Here is a 25163-nt window from a genome sequence, read left to right on the forward strand (position 1 = left end):
TCCATGCTCTGTGATCCACCTTTGCAGACCTCTTGGCTGCCTGTGCCTTCTCTCTTTGCAACTGAACTTTGCATTGAGGAGAATATGTGTGAGTAAATACAGAAGCAAAACTCAACAATCCATATATTTAAAGAAACCAAAAAACAATCTTTTGTATCTGGTCAAGAGGGCAGGGCTGCTGCAGCTTTAATTGTTGTGATGAGGAGGGAATTTCACTAGGTGCTGCATGCCTACAAATGACTAGTCTTTATGGCTGTCTTAAACTCAGAGAGAGCATTAAGCCGATGAAACTCCTCCGGCAGGCCATTCCACAGTCTGGGAGCGGCAGCGTAGATGAGACGTGCAGAATTGCGCCGCAAGGCTGCGACTCTGTGCATGCTCACCTGAGAACGAGTCCTATTATTTATTTATTTATTTAAAATATTTATATCCCACCCTATATCACTAAGATCTCAGGGCGGCATACAGATAAAAACATTCAGTGTAAAACAATAAATATACACAGTTAAAAGCAATAGATACAGTTAAAACAATGTGCCAGTGAGTTTAACCATCAAGGGCTTTGTTAAAAAGCCATGTTTTTACTTGGCGTCAGTGGAACTCACTTTTGGGTAAGTATGCAGAGGATTGTCCTGTAAACATTTCTGCCTGGAAGCTAGGGCTTTGGGGCAGAGTTCCAGGGCCCCACGCAAGAAAATGAGCAGGGCAGCCCCCAAACTCACCAAGGCAACATAAGGCCATCAAAAGAGAGGGTACCTGTAAGACCATTAAGTCCAGATCAGGTGGGGAACCCTTAACCCTCCAGATGTTCTTGGATTCCAGCTGTCAATCCCAGTCAACAACATCTGGAGGGCCAAAATTTCCTCACCCCGATCTAACATTTCCTAATTTCACCACTGCTGGATGCAAGCCCCATGGGAGTTACTCGTGCGTAAACATGCGCAGGGTTGCATTGTCAATCTGCCTCTGAGTGTCCACCGGAGTGTATTTCCAGTTTTGATCCAGAAAAGAAAACAAAATAAAAAATTCCCCGGGGAGCAATAGTTTGGGAAAAACTATTCTGGGATAACTACAAAACTGCAGTACAGTTGAATGAAGGCCAAAAGCATTTTCTTTGGTGGTTTTTCCTCTCTCTTTTCTGTTCTGCCTCCTCTTGGCATTCAAGCAGTAGATTGGGAAAGAGTAATGACTTGCAAACCCTTGCTTCCTACTCCTGTTATGACCAATTCAGGATGTCTGCCAATAGGCTGGTAAAAATAGCCTAGGACTACTTAATGCCAGGAACACATATGAGGACTTTTTGATTAAGCTGTGTTGGTTGTTATCGCTTTTTCCCCCCTTAAGCATGTTACGGAAGTCCATTTTTGACACCTCTTCTTTTCAGACCGTATGCTCACAAAGCAAAACTCTCTTGGCATGAAAATAATGAAGAAAATTGCAAGTTTTTTTTAAAAACATGTAGCAACCTAAACCCTATTTAAAATGTTTCCTAGGGAGAGTGTTTTAAAAAAAAGTTATGGGGATGAATTGTGTCAAAGACGCCAAGGTAGTAAGTAAGACCCACTTCAAATAAACTGCTTGGAATGTTAACTCGCTTCTTTTTGGGGGTGGGGGATGTTATGAATCAATTGCTAACCATGGATTCTCTATCCGGTCTCCTGATTCCCAACTTTGCAACTTTCTATGCAGCATTTCTCCTCTCCTCTCCCTGATCGCCTAAATTTCTCTTTCACTTCCAAACCCTGCCTCTGCATGATTCAAGATATCTTCCTTGGGCATGGCTTGGAAAAGGGTGGGTAATTCTAGAAAACAAGGGGGAATGTCTTTTTTTTTTAATCTTTTAAGATTTCTTGTACTAAGTTAAATATTTGATCTCAAATATTTTGGTGTATGTGCAAATGAAGTCTTCGCATACACATGCTTTGCAAATTGGCCAACAGAACACCATCCAGGCTAAGGAATCAGCACTCTGTTCACACACTGGCCCACCAACTGTCGACCAGGGACCCACAAGTAGGACACGGGTTCAACAGCACTCTTCCACCCATGGTCCTCTTGTTTGTCTCCTGTATCTGATCCCCGGGGGTGTATTGTCCATAGACACAGAGATCCCACTTTTAGCTGCCATGTCTAATTGCCCAATAGCCATTAATGGACCAATTCATAGGCCATCTTTATGGAGAATTGCTGGAAACAGCCCATGAACTGGTCCAACCTTTTCATAAAGCTGTCTGTGCTAGTGACTGATCATACAGAATCAAGTGACAATGAATTCCATAAGTGAGTTCTGCCTTGGTTTGTCCTTCACTGGCCTTCCCCAACTCAGAGCCCTCTAGGTTTGTTGGACTACGACTCCCAAGTATCCCCTTGGTCATGTTGACTGTCGATGCTGGGAGTTGTAGTCCTACAAGTCTGGAAGGTGAAGGCTGCCCTGAACAACAGCTTCATTGGACGATCTTGAGGTTTAGTGTGTTGACAGATGGGGACAGAGAGCATAAAAACGTAAGAAGAGTTTATTTATTTATTTATTTATTTATTTATTACATTTTTATACCTCCCAATAGCCGAAGCTCTCTGGGCGGTTCACAACTAGTGGAGTTCTGCTGGATCAGACTGAGGGTCCATCTAGTCCAGCACTCTGTTCACACAGTGGCCAAACAGCTGTTTACCAGGGACCAACAAAGCAGGACATAGTGCAACAGCACCCTCCCGCCCATGTTCCCCAGCAACTGGTGCACACTTACTGCCTTGAATACTGGAGGTAGCACACAACCATCAGGGCTAGTAGCCATTGAGAGCCTCCTCCTCCAGGAATTGATCCAACTCCCCTTTTAAAGCCATCCAAATGGGTGGCCATCACTACATCTTGTGGTAGTGAGTTCCATAATTTAACTATGAGCCATGTGAAGAAGTCCTTCCTTTTATTTGTCCTGAATCTCCCACCAATCAGCTTCATGGGATGACCCCGGCTGTAGTATTTTGAGAGAAGGAGAAAAATGTCTCCCTGTCCACATTCTCCACACCGTGCAGAACCTTGTACACCTCAATCATTTCTCTCTCCCCGCCCTGCTCATAATCTTAGAAATCTCTCTCTTGTTCCCTTTTTCTCAGTTATGTTCCCAGCCCAAACTAAAATCCTTAGGCCTTTTGACTTCCTCTTCATTCGGAATGTCCTCCAACCTCTTTGTCGTGATCATAAGTGCCCCTTTTCTGGGCTTTCCCAATAATAGTGACCAACAGCAGAGATGTGGCTAAGGACAGCTAACAAGATAAGGCAGCGACAGCTATCTTTCCTGAGCTTGTTGCAACGGGTTTGGAAATTTGGCTCACAGACAAAGAGCAGCCATGTTAAGCCTGCTTGCGTAGCCTGTAAATCAGATTTTGAACAACATGAGTTTGCCGCAGGCTGGGGACATGGTATTTCACCGAGGCTGCATTCCTAAGCAATATCTGCAGCCTTACTTTGTATGTTTACTCCTGAATTCAAAGGGACTTATTCTCAAATTAGTATGCATAGAATCGGGAGCTTTAACAGGAAACAGAACCAACCAGACGGTGTGGCTTATTTAGATGACTCAACCGCATACCCACAGTCCGCTCATCACTTGGCAATGCAACTGTTTCCATAAAAGAAGGCACTGTTTGAAAAGAAGTGAATCCATAGTTGTGTCATCCCAAGCAGCCCAACTGAAATTGACATCAATTGTAAGTTGCCAGTGTGGTGCAGTGGCTAGAGCGTGGGACTGGGAGTCTGGAGATCTAGGTTCTAGTCCCCACTTGGCCATGGAAACCAGTCACAGACTCTTAGCCCAACCCACCTCACAGGGTTGTTGTTGTGAGGATAAAAACAGAGAGGAGGAGGATTAGGTATGCCGCCTTGGGTTCTTTGGAGGAAAAAAGGCCAGATATAAATGTAATAATAAATAAATAAAATAAGTGATGGGGCTTTTTGGAGCCAGTGAGAGAATACACCTCCCACTGTAAAAATGGTCCCTCCATAAGGGCTTGCAGTCAACGCTACCACTAGTTACCACCTAAACAGCAGCGATCATTTCCAAAAAGCTAAATAGTTCTTTTCGGCATTTGCCTCCAGGTCCACCCTCTGAGGTAGGCCGGAGAGGAGAACTGGAGGCCCAGCCTTTTTGAGACCACACAACAAATCTATAGTCTAATGGGCATGAATCTGGCTTCCTTTAACTTGAGCCCGTTATTCCATGTCCTCGATCCTCCCAGAGTGCAGGACATGGAATAATGGGCTCAAGTTAAAGGAAGCCAGATTCCAGCTGGACATCAGGAAAAACTTCCTGACTGTTAGAGCAGTACGACAATGGAATCAGTTACCTAGGGAGGTTGTGGGCTCTCCCACACTAGAGGCAGTCAAGAGGCAGCTGGACAAGCATCTGTCAGTGATGTTTTAGGGTGGATTCCTGCATTGAGCAGGGGGTTGGACTCGATGGCCTTGTAGGCCCCTTCCAACTCTGCTATTCTATGATTCTATGATTCTAAGAAAGGCTAAATGGAGAATCTGGCCATTGCTAACAAAGGTAGGATTTGAGTCCAAGTTCCCCATGCCTATATTATTATTATTATTATTATTATTATTATTATTATTATTATTATTATTATCATTTATATACTGCCCCATAGCCGAAGATGTCTGGGCGGTTTACAAAGATTAAAAACAGTGAAATGCATGTTCTGTGCATTTTTGTGTACACACACACACACACAAGGTTTCCCTGCCTTATCCAGCTCTGTAGTCTCCTTCCTTGACTACCAAATATGTGCTAAACATGAGTCCCCTCTTTTAAGCTACTTCACACAAAACAAGGTTCCCATGTGTAAATACGAATCCTGAAGTTAAAGAGGGACCAGATACAAAAGAGGGCAGGGCTCCTGCAGCTTTAACAGTTGTGATGAAGAGGGGATTTCACCCGGTGCTGCATGCATACAAATGACCCCTGATGAAATTCCCTTTTCTGTGCAATTGTAAAAGATACAGGAGCCCTGTCCTCCTTTTCATATGGTCACCCTAGAAATGCAGGACAATGCTCTCTCAATTCACATGGTTCTAGAGTGATCAAATTGTGGAAGGAAAGTAGTGGGTGTTTTTTTTTAATGAAATCCAAAAGTAATCCCAGCTTCCAGCGCTCCCCAATTTTAGCCCCTCATAGTCTTTGAAGATTAGGAGCTGAAGGGCTTGTATTTTGGCCTCTAAATCCAAGAAGCCTGTTTAGCACTGACTGATTTATCTGAGTGGTTCTTATCCTGCCCTTCAGCACAAGGGCATTCAGAGCAGCAAATAAATCCAAAGGTTCTCTCCCAATCCTTGTATCCCGACAACAACACTGCAAGGTAGGTTAGGGGAAGAGAGATAGAGACTGGCCCAGTGGGGATTTGAACTCACATCTCCCCAGTCCTATGGCAGAGGTGGGCAGGCTTCAGGCTGACATGATCTAGTTGGCTTTTTCACTACAACCCCTGAGTTCCACCAACCAGAGCCTAGTGTAAACGGCAGAGAATTAAGGGAGAGCTGAGAGCGCAATCTACTTCCAATCACCCAAAGATCTACCAGCACATCCCAATCTACTTTCTGCCCACGATACCACACTGCAGTTAAAATTACAATTGTCTTCCAGGATGGTACTCATCGCAGTTTTCACGTGGTTGCTAGGAGGTGTCCCATCAGGGCACTGACCAGAGCAATACCCTTTAGCATCAGAAGTGCACCTGTATCATGTGCCTTTTGGCCGCACCTTTGGACTTCCCAGAACCCTTTGCAACATGCAGGTCCTCTGATAGGCCACCCGCCAGGAACAAGATTTCCTGAAGTTTGAGAAATGGCAGGAGCCACAAAAGTGGTGAATTCCACTGGTGATTACCTTTGACTGACCATCCATGATACTTGTCACACATGGCAACAGCAGGCAGGGTTGGTTCAGTTTTCCACGTGGCTGTGACTCACGCCCAGAGAGATGCAACATCTGCCAAGCAGTTCCTGATTATGTGAAGAGTGAACACGTGCAGGGACAGCTGGAGGAATTGGATCGTTCACTTGACCGTGTTTGGGCTTCATCTTGCAGTTGCCAAAGAGGCCGGGAAGAGCTTTGCTATCACTTCCCCTGGAGCTCAGAGTTATAGTTTTAACTGGAAACCAGTCGCTCTCAGCCAGGAAGGTGTGGGTTGTATTACCACAGAAGCTCTGTTTTATTCGTCATTCTGAATGCATTCAGGACTCTGGAAGGTAAAGCTGTAAAAGAAAGAACCCTGCAAACTGACGCTGGGAACAGAGAACTTTTCGCATGGCTTAATGGCCTTTCAGGGGCAAAAAGAAGAAGAAAGGAATACCCTGCCTGCACTCAGCACTGGAGGTCCTGCTGCCTGTAAGAGCAATTAGGCTGGAGTAGGTTGACCATATGGAAAGGAGGACAGGGCTCCTGTATCTTGTACAGAAAAGGGAATTTCAGCAGGTGTCATTTGTATGCATGCAGTTCATCACAACAGTTAAAGCTGCAGGAGCCCTGCCCTCTTGACCAGATACAAGAGAGGGCAGGGCTCCTGCATAGGGTGTCCATATGGAAAGGAGGACAGGGCTCCTGTATCTTTAACAGTTGCATAGAAAAGGGAATTTCAGCAGGTGTCATTTGTATGCATGCAGCACCTGGTGAAATTCCCTCCTCATCACAACAGTTAAAGCTGCAGGAGCCCTGCCCATTTCTGAATCTGGTCAAGAGGGCAGATCTCTTTGGAAAGCACAGAAGTAGGATATAATAGTGATGGCTGTCCCAGATGTTTGTCACTAGCACCTGTTCCTCAGGGGCACACTGCTTCTGTATGGAAATGCTCCATCACTGTCATGACAGGGTCTGTCTTCTGTGAATATTATCTTTTAAAACAAAACAACCCATGTCATCTAAGCACATGGGCCATTGCCACATCCTGTGGCAGTGCTTTGCGCAAGCCAAGAACGCACTGTGTTGAAACAGAAGTTGATTTTGCCTCTTCCAAACCTGCTGCTTCTGTCGGCGAACTGCAAGTTTTGCTGTGACCGGAGAGGCAGAAAAATGTGTATCCATCCAGTCTCTCCACACCATGTGTCATGTAAACAACCTCAGTCATATCCCTTTGTTATCTTCCCCACACCCCAAATAGAAAAGCCTCAGTGTTTTAGGGAACATGTCATAATCCTACGAGCATATTGGATGTTCTTCTCTGCTATCCCCGCACACTACCAGCCGTGGATGGGGCAAATCATCACAACAACAACAACAACAACAACAACAATAATAATAATAATAATAATTCTTACCTGCCTCTCCCTCTGGATCGAGGCGGGGAACAACATTGAATCCAAAAATATAAAACACATAAAACTGATTCAAACATAAAACCAATGCATTATTAAAATCTCAATATCTTTTAAGACATTTTAGAATTCAACTGGTAGGCCTGCCAGAAGAGATCCGTCTTTATAGCTTTTTTAAATTCAGAAAGACTATTAGCTGGTGGATCTCTCCCGGCAGGCCATTCCGCAGTCTGGGGGCGGCAGAAGAGAAGGTCCTCTGGGTAATGGTTGTCATCCTAGTTTTGAATGACTGGAGTAAATTCTTCACAGAGGACCTGAGTGTGCGGGGCGGATTGTATGGGAGAAGGCGATCCCGCAGGTAACCTGGACAGGGGAGAGTAAAACTAACAGTATAAAAGTCAGAACAAAATCAAGTTTTAAAAGCTTTAGAAAAAAAGAAAAGTTTTTAGCTGAGCTTTAAAAGCTGCGATTGAACTTGTAGTTCTCAAATGTTCTGGAAGAGCATTCCAGGCGTAAGGGGGTAAGGGGCAGCAGAAGAAAACCTGCTTATTTGGCCCTATCCTAAGAGCCCCGATAGTAGGCTAGAGATGGACCTCTTGGAGACCTAGAAACTGCAACTCAGCACTACAGAAGCCAGCTAATTCGGCAGAAGGATAATCTGGAGATTTACAAGGGGAACAGATTTGCGAAACCCATCCTCTTCAGCCTCGTGGGATGTGCTTTTGGTTTTTATTAGAATCCTGTGGTCTGCTGCCTGGAGCCAAGAACAAAATAGTGATTTGGTTCGCACGAACCCTAAAATAGCCCATGGGTTGTGGGTAGTTCGTTAACTGTTTGTTAATCGCCCCCAACAAGCCACTCTTGCCGGGTTCAAACGACATGAGAACCTAGGAGTGCGGGTTAGGTTACGGAACAAGCACCCAGGACATGCTTCTAGCCACTCTGGCTCAAATGGATCATGCAAACCTGGCCAGTGACTCAGGCAGGGGAATGTATGCCAAGAATTATGAAATGGGGTAGTTCTGAACAGAGCAGTGTGTCATTCAGAAATGCAGTGGGGGCACCCTATGTCATGGATGCATTGTCTTTGGCCACGGGAGTTTTTAATGGTTTGATTGATTTCCCATGGCCTGCTCTGACAGTAAGAGAGTTTGGTAATTCCTGCTCCAGACCAAGTTGCCCCTTTGAAGACGCATTTCAATAATCTAGAAAGAGAATTTTCTTAAAGGGCCGGGCCTCCCCAGTTCTTTCCATCTGTTCTCAGACCGCAACGAAGCCTGTATGATCCAGACACAATGCTGGCAATTCTAACTCTATGCAGAGCCATCGCAGAGGAGAACGCAAGAAAACGACTTGCCCATATTAGGAAACCATCGGAGAGGCGCCTTTTAAACAGTAAATGTTTCCACCGAACAGGAAACCAAAAACAAAATGAAATATTCCAGCTGCAATTTCAATCCCGAGTGCCGAAGGGGCGGAATGGAGAACGAGTGGCCAGATGTTCCCCATTTGAAAAGGTTGCCCCTTCTTGCAGATCGTTGGAGCCTGACAGAGAATGATGGGTATTCATTCCAGGGGAACACTGCAGCTTTGCAGAATGAACACGACCATTTCACAGTGCCTCGCTTTCGTTTTGGGGATTTGGATCCAGCAACACACACACACACCCGCGCACACAAGCAAGCTTTGTGCTTTGAAGCCTCTCTGAATGCTATACTTTCATTATTTAAATATACACTGCATTTGAAGCGGCAGCAGGACAGGACTCTCTGCAGAAATCCTTAGAAGTTGCATTCAGTTTTGATTTTCAACAGAGAAACGCTCTTGCTTCTCTGTTGCAGATCAAAACTGTTGTGTGCGTGGCATGCATCTGCAGGTTTGCATGGAATAAATCACTGGTCTGTCCTGGGAACCTCACCTGCTGTTGTTCTGGGGGCTGTCTAGACACTCTGTTTACCCCATGGTGGCTATGCCAGCAGTGCTGCGTCGTTTATACAACACAGTCGCCAACTCACACCCAGCACAGGCCTTTCCCCCAAAACTATGCAGTTAAAAAGTCTCTGACTTTTTGCAACTTCTTCATTTAATCTGGGATATCCGTGGGTGTGTCAAAAATCATCATCATATATTTATTTATTACCCACCTCTCCCTCTGGATCGAGGCGGGGAACAGCACTAAATAAAATATAACACTAAAATTAGTTAAAAGAGCATATAAAACCAATACAATATTAAAATAACAATTACAGCATCTTAAAATTCTTAGGTTTAAAATTCATCTGGGTAGGCCTGCCGGAAGAGACTAGTCTTTACGGTTGTAAAGCTCCAATCCAGAGAGAAAGGCTGTCGTTTTTGGGGATGGGAAAGCACAGGAACCCGGGGCAAAGGACAAGCCCACACTCCATCCTACCCTGTCTTAACTTCATCAGTTTAGCCTCGCAGTAGCGACGCTGCAGGTTTTTGGTTCGACGCTTTCCCAAGGCGGCAGCCTATAGACACAAAATGTACGTTTCTAACCCTTGCGGGGAGAAAAATCTGGGAAAGTTCAAGGAAGCCAGAATTGCCTTGAAGCGTCAGACTGTTGCTGAACTATGGACCTCCTTCTCCTTATGGAAAGTGGGTCTCGCAGTATTTCCTAGGGTGACCATATGAAAAGGAGGACAGGGCTCCTGTGTCTTTAACAGTTGCATAGAAAAGGAATTTCAGCAGGTGTCATTTGTATATATGGAGAACCTGGTAGAATTCCCTTTTCATCACAGCAGTTAAAGCTGCAGGAGGTATACTAGAGTGACCAGATTTAAAAGAGGGCAGGGCACGTGCAGCTTTAACTGGTGTGATGAAGAGGAAATTTCGCCAGGTTCTCCATATATACAAATGACACCTGCTGAAATTCCCTTTTCAATACAACCGTTAAAGATACAGGAGCCCTGTCCTCCTTTTCATACGGTCAGCCTAGTATTTCCCCCCATATGTCCTGCATACAGAGCATTTCCTTTATCAGCCGCACATCAAGTAATCATTACTTTGGCATTCACCCATCTTCCAAAGAACTGAGAAGCACCCAAAGAGTCTTGTGGGACTTGCTCGATTTCTTACGTCTTGAAAATATTTTGCCCCTGTTTCCTTAGCAGCACAACTGAGATTAAACTCTCCACCCCTGAACTGTGATTAAAATTTGACCAGGCAGCTGGGGGCAGGAGTCCTATAACATTGAGGGGTGTGTGTGTGGATTTGGTTCATGGACTGCCAGTAATACCATCACAGTATTGATGAACTTTGCGCTTCATTGACAAATGTGATGCCACACTCAGTTTGTTCAGAGGGTGGCTTAGCTCTGGTCAGCTGACTTGGCACATGCCCAACTCTGATTGTGGAAGGGGTGTGTCTCTGAGAACAACCTTTTGTGTCGCCCAAGGATGTTTGAGTAGGAAGTGACCCATAAACCGGTTAAACCAGTGGACATGCATCTAAATGACTTGGTCCACAGTATTCAAAATACAAAACACACGTGCCACAGCCCACCATGGCTTAAATTTGACCTTGTACAAACTGGTCCACTGCCTTTCAGCCAAACTTACCCCACGGGGTTGGTGTGAGGATAAAATGGGGGACAGGAGACAGCTAGAACCTTGTCTGCTACCCTGGGCTACTTGGAAGGTAGTGTAGAATCAAAACATTTGTTATGCAGCTATATGTTGCTGCATAAAGAGTCAAGTAGGTTAGAAACTTCCTCCACACAGAAAGCTAGCATCTCAGGGAGAAACATAGCTATTTCCCTGATACACTAACTTTCTATGTGCATGGCGTTTGTTTTTATTTTTTTGTATGGCGAAGCTTTCATTAGGCTACGAATACATTGACTGAGCCAATTGGCTTAATTTCTTAGTAGAGATTTGGACCCCCATTTCCTCGGTGCTAGTCTAACATTAGAACTGTCTAGCGTTGCCAAATACCTTTAGCACAGTGTGTATGTGGCCAGGGTGCTTTGCTAATCATGACTGCCTAAGCAAGTTACCATTATGATACTACCAGAACCACACATTTGCAGCATGCACGTGTCAAGATTTTTCAGGTATACTCAAAAAATTATCTCTTCCATGGGTTTTTAAGTATTCTGTTTGGAAATGCAATTACCAATTTATTTCGTTATTTGGCCTTGGATGTGATGTGAAGAGCTTAGCAAAGCAATAGTGTTTTTATGCCCTCTGCTGGAAGTGATTGTTCACTTCCATAGCAGCTGATAAGTTTTGAAAGGTCAAAAACTTGGTGATTCTGCCATGAAAAAAATCTTTGAAGAATTTTGGAGTGCTTTGAATCTGGCCCTCCAGATGTTTTGAATTACAACCCCCATTATCCTTGACCATTGGTCATGGTGCCTGGGGCTGATGGGACTTGTATTTCACCACCCTTTGCTTTAAATACTTTGATCCCATTTATGCTAACTATGAAAGGGATGCAGTGTGTGTGTGTATATATATATAAAAAAAAACTTTAAAAATAAACTAAAGCATAGTTTTTTCCATTCTCTATCAGAGAACAAAAAATAAACATTGGGGGTTATTATTAGAACTAGAATTAGTATATTCCCATGCCTAGAGTGACCATACGAAAAGAGGACAGGGCAGTTGGATTGAAAGGAGAATTTCAGCAGGTGCCATTTGTCTGCATGCAGCACCTGGTGAAATTCCCTCTTCATCACAATGGTTAAAGCTGCAGGAGCCCTGCCCTAGAGTGACCAGATATAAAAGCGGGCAGGGCTGCTGCAGCTTTAACTGTTGCGATGAAGAAGGAACTCCACCAGGTGCTGCATGCACGCAAATGACACCTGCTGAAATTTCTATACAGCTGGTTAAGATACAGGAGCCCTGTCCTCCTTTTCATACAGTCACCCTACCTATGCCTCTCTTCTAAAGTTGTCAGCATAGGTCAGAGACAATCAACTTAGCAATTAATAGTTTAAAAGAGATAATCCATTAACACAGTAAAACTCCGGTCAAATTGTGCAGCTCCAGTGGCTAATTGCTTAAGAAATTAGACCAAACAACTATTAACTTGATAATAAGCCCAATTTCCAATAGTGGAACCATTCAGTTCAGGAGAAAGATATGGGCCTGGTCTACACATGCAGTCCTGCGGCAACAAAATAGGCCTCTGACTGCAGTTGCAGAGTCACGTTTAAATGTTGGCTGGTGTTATACAACCACAACCACCCCCAAACAAAATACCTCCCTGCAAGTAGAAAACTAGAACATCAGAAGTGAGCTGGTTGAGACCATTTTTCCCTGATGGCTTGGGACCGCAATACCTGATGGAACGTCTCTCCCGACATGAACCTACCCATACACTGCGCTCAACATCTAAGGTCCTCCTCTGAGTGCCTACTCTAAGGGAAGCTCAGAGGATGGCAACAAGGGAGAGGGCCTTTTCAGTGGTGGCCCCCTGACTGTGGAATGATCTCCCCGATGAGGCTCGCCTGACGCCAACATTGTTACCCTTTCGGCGCCAGGTCAAGACTTTTCTCTTCTCCCAGGCATTTTAACAGCATTTAACAACGTTAAGTTTGTTTTTAATGGACCCCAGAATTGGATACTGTTGTTTTTATTCTGTTTTTTTAATGTTTTTGATGGTTTTTAAATTTTGTATACTTTTAACGTTTACCATTTTTAATTGTTGTAAACCGCCCAGAGAGCTTCGGCTGTGGGGCGGTATATAAATGTAATAAAATAAAATAAAATAAAATAAAATAAAATAAAATAAATAAATACTAGGTTGTTTTTTTACTTGCAGGGAGGGTTCCCCCACACTTAGGGAAGTATTCAAAATGAAATTCCCCCCGCCCCAGCCCCCGCCCCGCTGCATGTATCCTGCAATGGTATGATCCACTCTACCACGTCTGGACTCTTACCACCTCTTGCTGCAGCATGTGTAGAACAATCCCGAATTAGGGCATGATCCTACCAAAATTAAGAAATTAAGTTGGTTTCACTGGAGAATAGAGATGAATCTCCCGCTTCCACTCACTTCCCTACGTGGTCTTCCGCACAGTTGAAGGTCAGATTGTAAATCCTTTGGGGCAGGGATTTTGTTTTTATTGATTGGGCTAATCTGCTTTGCAACACCTATTGTGTTATCATTCCAGTGGCAGACAAAAGAACTTTTTATTCTCTCCGTCCCTTTAATACTCTGCATTTCTTCGTAGTTTCATCCCTATAGTATCTATTCCTTCTGATGCCTGATTTCGCCTCTGTTGCTTTCAACTCATTATTTTATGGGGCTGTTTGCTTTTAATGTAGATTTTGGGTATTGAGTCTGCTTTTATTGTGTGTTGCTTTCAGAGCTTTTAGCTGTAGGGTGACTAATACATTTTGGAAATGAAGAAATAGCAGAGAATTATACCCAGATGGTGCAATATCTCTCTAATAATAGAGGATCAGAGGTTTTGACAGCTCCCTTTCTCTTTCCCCCAATCATCCGTTGCTTTGTGCAAACGTCTTGCCTGTTTCTTCGCCCGTTCGTTTAGCCGCAGTTAGTAACTACAGTCGGCAGGATAACTATATTTAAAATCCCTGCAGTTATTTGAATGTTATGAGCTCAGTCTCAAGGTAGCACACCTTTAAGCTAGCGGTATTTTAATACACCTAAACCACATGCCTCTGTCTGAGGAAAGATCCCCTCCCGCTCAGAGGAGGCATTTCGGTTTGGGGGTCTCTCCAGAAATCCTGCCTGCTTGATACCTTATTCTGAGGAGGCCTCAGAGGAAGATGTAGGGCAGGCATCCTGAACGCCTGGAGCTTCTCTCAGAGCGAGGTTGTAGCAGGGAGCCCCCGCCCCCCAATTGATGGGGGAGAGGGCACAGGATCTGCCACCCCTCTTGATCCGTGACATGAGGCAGAGGATTCACCCCACCTCATGAGAGGGCCGGCCCTGCCTTTTTGCTACTGCTAACCCCATAGGATGTGGCGACAGCACTGATCAGCTGATGTTGTGAGTCAGTCCCATGTCGATGCAGGCATTTAACTTGTGCTTAAATTAGGGTGACTCTATGGAAAGGAGGACCGGGCTCCTGTATCTTTAACAGTTGCATAGAAAAGGGAATTTCAGCAAGGGTCGTTTGTATGCATGCAGCACCTGGTGAAATTCCCTCTTCATCTCAACATTCAAAGCTGCAGGAGCCCTGCTTAGCGTGACAAGATACAAAAGAGGGCAGGGCACCTGCAGCTTTAACTGTTGTGATGAAGAGGGAATTTCACCAGGTTCCCCATATAGACAAATGATACCTGCTGAAATTCCCTTTTCTATGCAACTGTTAAAGATACAGGAGCCCTGTCCTCCTTTTCAAAGGGTCACCCTACTTAAATATGAGTAAGTGGTGGGAATTGGACATACCATATTTACCTTCTGAGGTTGCCAGAGGGTGGCAGGAGATTTGAGCTATGCTGTCTTGCAGTGGGAGGTGCAGGCCTAATGTGGTGACGATACTAGGACAGTCAGAAAAAAGGATACATTAAAGTTGCCGAGGAAAGCTCCATTTTGAATCTTGGGGAGGGAATGGGGGGGGGGACTTTGTTTACACTCTTCCTGCAATTTCAACTGTATCCAGCTGCTGTCATGCAAATAGAATTTTGCCAGCTGGACAACCATCTGTCAGGGATGCTTTAAGGTGGATTCCTGCATTGAGCAGGGGGTTGGACTCGATGGCCTTCTAGGCCCCTTCTGACTCTACTATTCAATTATTCTATTCTATGATTCTAAGAAGATGTATGTGTATACATGCGTCTCATACATCACCAGCTGTTCAGCCCCAGAGAAGCCCTTACCTGCTGAGGAAGGCTTTTTGCCACACCATGTGCACAAATGTGCCAAGTAGTGCTCCCTTTGCAGCCAGACTTTTGTCAACCAGATTCTCCCCACCCTTACTGCCCTGTTTCTGCAGAGTCTTAGGCCTACATTCATAACATTTTAAAATAATAAAAACTCTCCAGCCCACCATTAGGTTTACTTGAATGGAGCAATGAAGACAAGGGAATTTTCCACTGACCATGGGAAAAAATCTTTCTTTACTCACTGCCCGTAATGGTTATTGGGCGCCATTTTGTTCCTGGATAGGGTGTTGTTCTGGGAAGATGCCCCTCCTGGCTTAGAAACAGTGACCCTTCTGTGTGTCCTTCCACCCCCAGGGGAGAGAGGAACGGGGTAGAGAGGAATACCAGCAGGATCAAGGCATACAAATCTGAGGATATCCAAGGAACCTTTTTGTTTTGTTTTGAGTAGTTCTTAGGAAGTCCCGACTGAGTTGCTGCTCGCTGCCTGTCTGCCAAAAGGAGAGCAATGTAAGAAAACACATTCGTCAGCTCGGAAGGGAGGAATTGAGCAAGATAAACACAATGTTCTACTTGTATCCCCACGAGAGGAGGGAAAGAGAGGTTAAAGATGGACCTCAATTCCACTCCTTTGAGGACCATCTCTTGTGGACGAAGCCCAGCCTTCCCAGGTCTAAGCACCACACAGTTCCACGTGTGCGGACACTGTGATACCCACCAGCTCGCCCCTATTTACACACAGTTGTGGCTGGTTGGAGTGGTTCTGGATCAGAAATTAGAGTGTTATGCAACCCTAAGTTAGTCCATGGAAAATGAACTGTGGGTCCCATCATCACCTGTCCTGAATCTCCCACCCATCAGCTTCATGGGATGACCCCACTGGGTTCTAGTATTTTGAGAGAGGGAGAAAAATGTCTCCCTAGCCACATTCTCCATACCATGCATCATTTTGTACCCCTGTATCATGGGTCTCAGTCCCATAGGACACAAATCTGTATAAAAACTGTATATGTTAATTTAGAAATAATTTCAGGTTCATTGACATTTCATAGACGCTAAATCCATCCAATGAAATGTTCATCCAAGCTGCTTCAAATAAAATCAGTTCATTTGCAAGCACACAGATCACATGCAAACAGTAATTCCTCATCGATTATAATTAATTTGCAATGGAGTGGGGGGGGGGAATGCAAAAGGAGAATGTGTGGTAGGATTGTTTTTTCACATCACAGTCATTTCAGCCGTGGGCAAAAAGGGGCCAGACAGGAGAGACTGGATGTGTTTCAAATTGCTACTCCCCTAATGAATAGATTGCTCCTGATGAAGTTGGGAAATTACCAAGATGAGGAAACGTCAAAGACCTAAGAGTTTAGATAAAGATGTTAATGTGGTCTTACCAAATATCAGACAACGGAGAATGGATCAATATTTTGAGATGCTAGACGATAAACTCGTTTCTGGGGGATTTGCTATCTGAGTTAGGAACCACTTTGATCCTTTATGTTCGGAATTGGATGGGCACAGAGAACTCCTGGTTTTGAGAATGAGAGATAAGCAAGACAGTACAATGTTGTCTCCGATCGATAAAGAGAAGACTTCAGGTGGAGAAACCATGTCTGCTGATGAGCCAGACAGTCCAAATAATGTACAAACATTTTAATCTTACTGTTAGGAAGCTGGGCTGTTTGGCTGATAAGCAAAGGTTGAGCCATGTACTTTGCAACGCTGAATTTTGCCAAGCAAAAGGAGAAATCAAATGTGCCCTGTGGTGAGTTAAATAAAATTAAAGAAGTAAGACCTCTCATCCAAATGAATAGCTTAGTACGAAGGCTATAAATAGTTTAGTACAAAGAGCTGGTTCACAACTGAGGTTCTGCCTTTAGAGGCAAAATGGCAGCCGACATTATTGTTGGGTCGTTTCTCAGGCAATATAGATCGAAAACTAACCTTCTCTGGAATATGGTTCAGTAAAACAGAAGTTGGATAATGTGACTTCAAATAATTGATGAACTTTAATCTGGTTGGAATCAGGTCGTTGCTCTTCAGACATTGAAAATGAGACAGGAAGGGCTTCCCTTGACCAAAATAATGTTTTTTTGAAGCCAAGTTGGCCTCCTGGAATTAATGGAAGTAAGGCCCTGGGTTAAAAGTGGCTGTGTTGGAATATAGCAGGTGGGTCTTCTAAACAGTAAGACCAACAATTAAACAGTAAGATTTTTAAAAGTTGCTTTGAAATTGCCCTCTTACCAGGGACATGGCAAGTGCAGCAGCATCCTACAGATGCTTTAGACTACAATTCCCATCAACCCCAGCCATCATGGCCAATAGTCAATGGAGTTGTAGTCCAAAACATCTAGAGGGCACCAGGTTGTCCCGCTCCTACCATAATGTTTAATGGATTTATATGCCATCACCTGACTGAATCTGTCTAATGGAAGCTTAATGTGTTTTATCTCAACTAATATAAAAGTAACTATAATGGTTATGATTCTTTGCGATCCTTTGCTGGTGGCTGTTCTTATTTTGGAATTTTTATTTGGTAGTCAGTGTTTACATACCACTGGTTCTAGAAAAGCAACTGTGGATAATATATGGGTGAAAGCAGAGAGCTGTATAGAATTTCTGGATTCTTTACATCTAAGTGCAGGAGATTTTAATGGGAGTTGATCTGAGGTTATATGCCCACTACCTCTGGAATTTTGATTCAGAAATTTATGGTGGTGGGTATTTCTTTATCCCTTGCTATATAGTCAATCCCACCATCCTTAAATTTTGCAAATTGCTTGTACTTCCTTTGCTGATTTCCATCCACAATACCATATAATATTAACAGCTCCCTCTGCCTTATAAATTCAGCTAGACAGAGCCATGCCTAATTGTTGTTGGAAATCAGTGAAGGAAATAAAAGTTGGTGGCAGTGTAATTGATTACATAGCAATTTCATGATTTGCATATAAGTATGTTTGTTTTGGAGGAAGGTTCTAGTGTTGAAATAATCATCTACCTTTCATTGTTGACATTGGTGGGTCTGTTATATAGCAACTACCGCTTAGAATCCCAATTCTGTCTTAATAAAGGTAGTTAATTCACCTTTGACAAACTGAAGATTTTATGGCTGTTCACACAGCTTTTCTCTCGGCTAAATTGGTTACAGATGCCATAAGCATTTTTTCAAACTTTCCATTAATAGGTTACAAGATTATTTCAGAACAATAGCAAAGAATACTGGTTTAAGAACGTAAGAGCCTTAATGCTGGAGCAGACCAAAGGTCCATTTAGTCCAGCACTCTGTTCACACAGTGGCCAACCAGCCATCGACCAGGGATGAACAAGGCAGGTCATGGTGCAACAGCACCCTCCCACCCATGTTCCCCAGCAACTGGTACACACAGGCTTATTGCCTCGAATACTGGAGGTAGCACACAACCATCAGGGCTAGTAGCCATGGATAGCCTTTGCCTCCAGGAATTTATCCAACCCCCTTTTGAAGCCATCCAGATGGGTGGCCATCATGACATCCATAATTTAATTATGCACTGTGTGAAGAAGTCCTTTCCTTTATTTGTCCTGGATTTACCACCCATCAGTTTCATGGGATGACCCCAGGTTCTAGTATTTTGAGAGAGGGAGAAAAATGTCTCTCTATCCACATTCTCCACACCGTGCATAATTTTGTACACCTCTATCATGTCTCCCCTCAGCCTCCTTTTCCCCCAGCTAAACAATCCCAGTTGATGTAACCTTCCCTCATACGGGAGATGCTCCAGCCCCTTAATCATTTGAGTTGCCCTTTTCTGCACTTTTCCCAGCTCTATAATATCCTTTTTTAGGTGTGGTGACCAGAACTGTACACAGTATTCTAAGTGTGGTCACACCATTGATTTGTATAAGGGCAGTACGATACTGGCTGTTTTATTCTCAGCTCCTTTTCTTATAATGCCTAAGGGTTTGAGAAGGACTTCAGTAACAACTGGGTGGTTTGACAGCAAATGTAATGAAACTGAGTCAATTGAGAAGAATTGATCATAAATAAAGAAATATTAATTCAGGCACTTTGCTAGAAGAGCATTGTTGCTCTTACGTGAATGTACACAATTTTGATTGAGGTAGGAAAGAAACAAAAAGCTGGAAATAAATACCTGGCAAGTGTTAATAAAAGCCTCCTTGGATTGAGATTCCTGCTTTCTTATCGGCACGGAATAACTAATTTATAGGGCAGTGCTTGCATGTCTCCAGACAGCTTTCAGCCCTGATGAATGGTTGCAACACTATCAATCTTATTTGGTGTTAAGCTCAATCAAACAGCAGGCCTTCCACGAAATTTGCATGGCTGGCTTTCAGTATCAGTAACTCTGGTTATGAGTTTTATCTTTTAGTTAAACAGGAATCATGCCTCAGGTATAATTCCTTGCCCGTAGAATATGCAATCTTCAGCCTTACTCAAGGGTAAGAATGGTGGGGGATTTCATTTGATATGCATTTTTAAGCAAACTGATTTAATTCACACTAATATGCAGATCCAAATCATAATGAATGCATGTTATGCACTTCCACAGATTTTGCAATGCAGTTCTTGGCTCGAAAATTCTGTAGAAAATTAGAGAAAGTTGCATACAAAGATGTGTATTTTAGGGAAAGTTGCTTACTCGTTTTTGTAAGCAACTTTCCCTAAAATCCTCAAAAATGAGGATATGAGGGGAAGTTGCATACAAAAATAAATGCAAATTTGTGATGCAGATATGGGATGGAACAGACCTGTGATTGAATACATGCATAAATAGATTAGTTTGCCCATGCCTGCTTGAAGGTTATTTCAAGAGAAGCTCAATAGTGTCTGCCCATGTGAGAGTGGCAATATCAAAACACTGCTTCCTCTCTTGTTATTTTGTTCGTTTGTGGAAAGAGATTTGTGGGAAGAATTAATTATTCTGCTAATATCATCGCTCCCAGGGCGTTGTCCCGATCTTTATGGAGACAAATGGGTGACAGCGAAGTCTGCAAAACAAAAACTAACAGCTACAATTAAGCGCCAATACGGTGCTTTGAGTCTTAATTTGTAATCGTTTTTAATTTGGTAACTTGATCTGTATATTTGCAATTTGCATATCAAGTGCAATGGCTAGAGGTGGATTCAAGTACATTTCTATCTCTCTCTGCTCACCATTTCATTTGTAAGGGGAAGAAGCAACGTGCTTCTGTCCATTTGATACGGATGATGGTGATTTTAAGAAATGTTCCTATCTGAAAACAGGCAGTTCTCCGTTGAACAAGCAAAAGCTGTTATATTCAGAAACTGAAAAACCTGTTTTTCCAAAATATTATTAGCTTTGATACAGCAGTGACCCAGGTGTGGCAGTGCACTTAATCGGAGGTGATGCCAACTCTATAACAGGCCTACCTTTGAGGAGATTCAGCCCCAGGGAGCAGTGTCTGGAGGATGGACTGTCTTTCTGTCAGTGTACTGGTTCCTCTCTATTCGGCCCTGGTTAGGCCTCATCTAGAGTATTGCGTCCAGTTCTGGGCTCCACAATTCAAGAAGGATGCAGACAAGCTGGAGCATGTTCAGAGGAGGGCAACCAGGATGATCAGGGGTTTGGAAACAAAGCCCTATGAAGAGAGACTGAAAGAACTGGGCATGTTTAGCCCGGAGAAGAAAAGACTGAGGGGAAACATGATAGCACTCTTCAAATACTTAAAAGGTTGTCACACAGAGGAGGGCCAGGATCTCTTTTCGATCCTCCCGGAGTGCAGGACACGGAATAACGGGCTTAAGTGACAGGAAGCCAGATTCTGGCTAGACATCAGGAAAAACTTCCTGAATGTTAGAGCAGTACGACAATGGAACCAGTTACCTAGGGAGGTTGTGGGCTCTCCCGCACTAGAGGCCTTCAAGAGGCAGCTGGACAACCATCTGTCAGGGATGCTTTAGGGTGGATTCCTGCATTGAGCAGGGGGTTGGACTCAATGGCCTTGTAGGCCTCTTCCAACTCTGCTATTCTATGATTCTATGTCAGAGGGGTTCAAGTCCAGAAGCCACAACCCAGGATCTGAAGGGCCATGCAGCCCTAGGCAGGCCAGTGGTCAGGTTCCAAGAGTCAATAATAATAATATTTATAAACCGCGCAGAGAGCTTCGGCTATGGGGCAGTATATAAATGATGATGATGATGATGATGATGATAATAATAATAATAATGCTCCTCACAAAAAGCTGCCCAAACTGGGGAGGCCAGCAAAGCCCTTATTGGCTCTTGAGATCACCTGATTCTTCTGGGCTGCCTGCCTGCGGCCTGCCATTATCAAGATGGCGCCCTGTGGTAGCAGCCCTGGCTGTTTCCTCCATTAGCAAGTTGGAGTCCCACTGGGACTGGGGCAAGCATACAAATCCATCATGACATACATCTTAAAGTACATAAGAACATAAGAAGTGCCCTGCTGGATCAGACCGAGGGTCCATCTAATCCAGCACTCTGTTCACACAGTGGCCAAACAGCTGTTGACCAACAAAGCAGGACACAGTGCGACAGCACCCTCCCACCCATGTTCCCCAGCAACTGGTTCATATAGGCTTACTTCCTCGGATACTGCCTTTCCTCTGCTCTGTCCAGTGTCCTCTTGCCTCCCAGCTGTTTGGTACAGACCCCCAACCAATGAAGGCTGCTGGCTCCGATGTCCAGAGAGTCTTAAATCCGCTCCAGGTTTCTGTCACAACCAGTCAGAGCTTTAGAGGAACTATCTAAGGTGCTGAACCCATTTTGGGGATAGATTTCAGCATCTTAGGGCATATCTACACCAGCCATTTATCCTGGGATCATCCCTGTGAATCCAAATGACACACAGGGGATCCCGGGAGCAGGTGTAGAAAGGGCCTTAGATAGCTCCTTTAGAGTTCAGGCATAGCTTGTAGTATAGAATAGTTGAGCTGGAAGGGGCCTACAAGGCCATCAAGTCCAACCCCCTGCTCAGTGAAGGAATCCACCTTAAAGCATCCCTGACAGATAGCTGTCCAGCTGCCTCTTGAAGGCCTCTAGTGTGGGAGAGCCCACCACTTCCCTGCGTAATTGGTTTCACTGTCGTTCTGCTCTAACAATCAGGAAGTTTTTTCCTGATATCCAGACAGAATCTGGCTTCTTGTTACCTGAGCCCATGATACCCTGAGATGATAGAGAAGAGATCCTGGCCCTCCTCTGTGTGACAACCTTTCAAGTCTTTGAAGAATGCTGTCATCTAGTCACCCAATATTCTTCAAAGAGTAAAAGATGTGAGGGCTTTTTCAGTGGAGGCTGGTGGCTCCGATATCAGCGGGACGATGAATCCACTCCGGGTTTCAGTCAGAACCTGTGAGAACTCTAAAGCAGCTATCCAAGGTGAAGCATCTTGGAGAACTCCTTCAGAGTTCAGACCGAAACACAGAGCTGATTCACCACCCCACTGACATCAGAGCCACCAGCGTCCACCGCCCAGGCTTCCAAGCCCAAATCTGTCCCCAAACACATCTTCCTGCTCTTATATAATTTATTGGCTGTGCCATCAGTGATGGCGGACTGATTCCCATGGACTGCAGCCTGCAGCCTTCGTGTAATAGATACCACATGCGCTGAGGTCCCTCCGAGACCCGACCTATGCTCCATGCAGAATCTTCAGCCAGGAACAGGCGTGTCCAGCTGTTGCATTTCAGCCGGGGCGAGGCGTGGCCAGGATTGGATCCCTGCCAATGATTGCACATTGAGGGCAGATAAAAGGGAGATCTTGGGACTCCTCCTCTCTCTTTCTCTCTTTGGAGGCAGATTGAGAAGAGCAGGCTTGTCCAGGTTTTAGTACAAAGGGGTGAAAACCCCTTGAATTTGTGTGCTGGTTTAAATAGATTAAGTTGTCCAAATATGTCATCTCTTTGGGGATTCGCTTCTCTCATTGCCGCTATTGCTGTGCTCTCGGCTATGGTAAGTGACAAGGATCTTCAGAGTCAAATTCCAGAGGGGTGGCTGAGTTAGCCTGTTGCAGATAAAGCCCCGTAAGAACTTCGAGGCTGGGTTGCTTGAGGTTGTTGCTGGCTGTTTTTAAAGCAAACCAAGTAACGTAATGAAAACACAGCTCTGAGTCACACTGTGACTCATGCTGCTGTGTTGTGCAAAGCGGTTCTGCCTTGGTGTGGCGTGGCTGGCTTACTCGTTGGTATGGGACGCTGATCGGTGACTCCGATCAGTGACTCATGCAGAAACCCAACAAGGGCTTTTCCGGACGCAGAGTATGCTTTCTTTTCTCTCTCTCTTACACAGTTTAAAAGTGAGCCGTGTGTGTGTGCGTGTGTCCTAGTCGCAAATTGTGCCTTGTATTTTCATCCCTAAAATGTAAGAACACCTTGGCTCTCTCCGTTGCTTGGGCACACACTGGAATTCCATAACGGCGTTTTATTTTTATATCGTGGTCATTTAAATGGCTCCCTTCCTCTACGTTGGTGTCCAGAATGTCTGGGCAAAGTTCCTCCCTGATGATCGTCTCTTGCAGGATGGGGATTGGGTCTCTGGTAAAATCCAGCCGGTCGTGCTCCTGAGACAGCGTAAGAAAGAGGCAGTGATGAACAAAGCCTTCCTTGTGTGGCCCGTACTGAAAAGACCTATGTTTTTGGTTTCAATTCTTCCCTTCTCTCTCAGCCCGTAAGCATGGTGGAGCACGCCGAATTCCTCAAGGCCGGGAAGGAGCCGGGCCTTCAGATTTGGAGGATCGAGAACTTTGATCTGGTGCCGGTGCCGAGAAACGTGTACGGAGATTTCTTCACCGGGGACGCCTACTTGGTCCTCAACACCATCCGGCAACGCAGCGGAAATTTGCAGTACGATCTTCATTTCTGGCTCGGTAAGGGAGACGGTCACACAGGCTTGTACAGATGTCATGTTCTCTTAAGTACGGTTCACGAGCATGAGCCATGGTAGCATTAATGGTGTTGTTGTTGTGAAAGACGGAGTACAAATAATTTAAACAGGCAAAGGAAGTAGACGGGAGACCACTGGGAATCTTGTGTAGGCATACAAGATTCAATTTCTCGGTCATCTTTGCTTTCACATTAAGAAATGATAACCAAGGTTCTAGCCCCTATGGAAGCAAAAATAAGTTTGGAAAAATATAATAAATTTTTGTAAAGGTCTGAGGCATGCTACAGATCCTATGTTTCCACCCCCTCCCTTCTCAAGAGTGATTTCCTCTTCCCTAAATGCAGTATAAGGATATATCAGCAGCAACTGGGTAGGGCTATGTTAGGGTGACCATATGAAAAGGAGGACAGGGCTCCTGTATCTTTAACAGTTGCATAGAAAAGGGGTGAATCCGACCCACGCATTCTGCAGCAGGCTGACTTTTTCGTTGTTGCACAGATTCTGTAGTCTTTCAAACTGGTTGTTTGACTTTCTAGAATTTTACGCAAATTTAGTCGTAGAAAAATGCATATAGAACAGCTGAAAATGTGCATTTCCTCCATAGCCAGGGGAGTTCGTTCATTTGGGGAGCGGGATCTATGCCTTTTTGCAAGTGTGAATTTGCGCAAATCTGAAAATTGGAAAAAATCCAATTTCATTCCTTTGTCAGACAACAGAACGAAAGGCACCAGACAATCCAAGAAATGCAGACAAGAGATTTTACAAAACCCTCTATCCCTAGTTAGCAACGACCCCAAAGCCCACTAACTCCTCTCTTTCCTGATTCCCAGGAGACCACTGCAGCCAGGATGAGAGTGGATCCGCTGCCATTTTCACGGTACAGATGGACGACTACCTCGGCGGGAAGGCAGTACAGCACCGGGAGGTGCAAGGGCACGAATCCCAAACTTTCCTGGGGTACTTCAAATCAGGAATCAAGTACAAAGTAGGTGCCAGTCCCACACCTTGCTTACATCCCTTCTTCTTCACAACAGTTCAAGCTGCAGGAGCCCTGCCTAGTGGGACCAGATACAAAAGAGGGCAGGGCTCCTGCAGCTTGAACTGTTGTGTTGAAGAGGGAATTTCACCAGGTGCTGCATGCATAAAAATGACACCTACTGAAATTCCC

The 25163-nt window shown here is 44.5% G+C and overlaps 1 protein-coding gene across 3 annotated transcripts in view; it reads left to right on the forward strand.

The window, feature by feature from the left end:
* Positions 1-25163, forward strand: part of GSN (gelsolin) — a 56114-nt gene that overhangs the window by 9659 nt on the left and 21292 nt on the right. Inside the window, exons 1-3 of one of the 3 annotated variants that reach the window (XM_063144919.1) lie at positions 1492-1549; positions 23777-23978; positions 24826-24980. In XM_063144919.1, the coding sequence (XP_063000989.1) occupies positions 1517-1549; positions 23777-23978; positions 24826-24980 (390 nt within the window). In that variant the 5' untranslated portion in view covers positions 1492-1516. Of the gene's footprint in view, positions 1-1491; positions 1550-22913; positions 23066-23776; positions 23979-24825; positions 24981-25163 lie in introns of those variants that run through there. The other 2 variants (XM_063144918.1, XM_063144920.1) reach the window with 2 other exon arrangements.

This window comes from Elgaria multicarinata, chromosome 19 (genome assembly GCF_023053635.1).
Source record: "Elgaria multicarinata webbii isolate HBS135686 ecotype San Diego chromosome 19, rElgMul1.1.pri, whole genome shotgun sequence".
Classification (NCBI taxonomy): domain Eukaryota; kingdom Metazoa; phylum Chordata; class Lepidosauria; order Squamata; family Anguidae; genus Elgaria; species Elgaria multicarinata.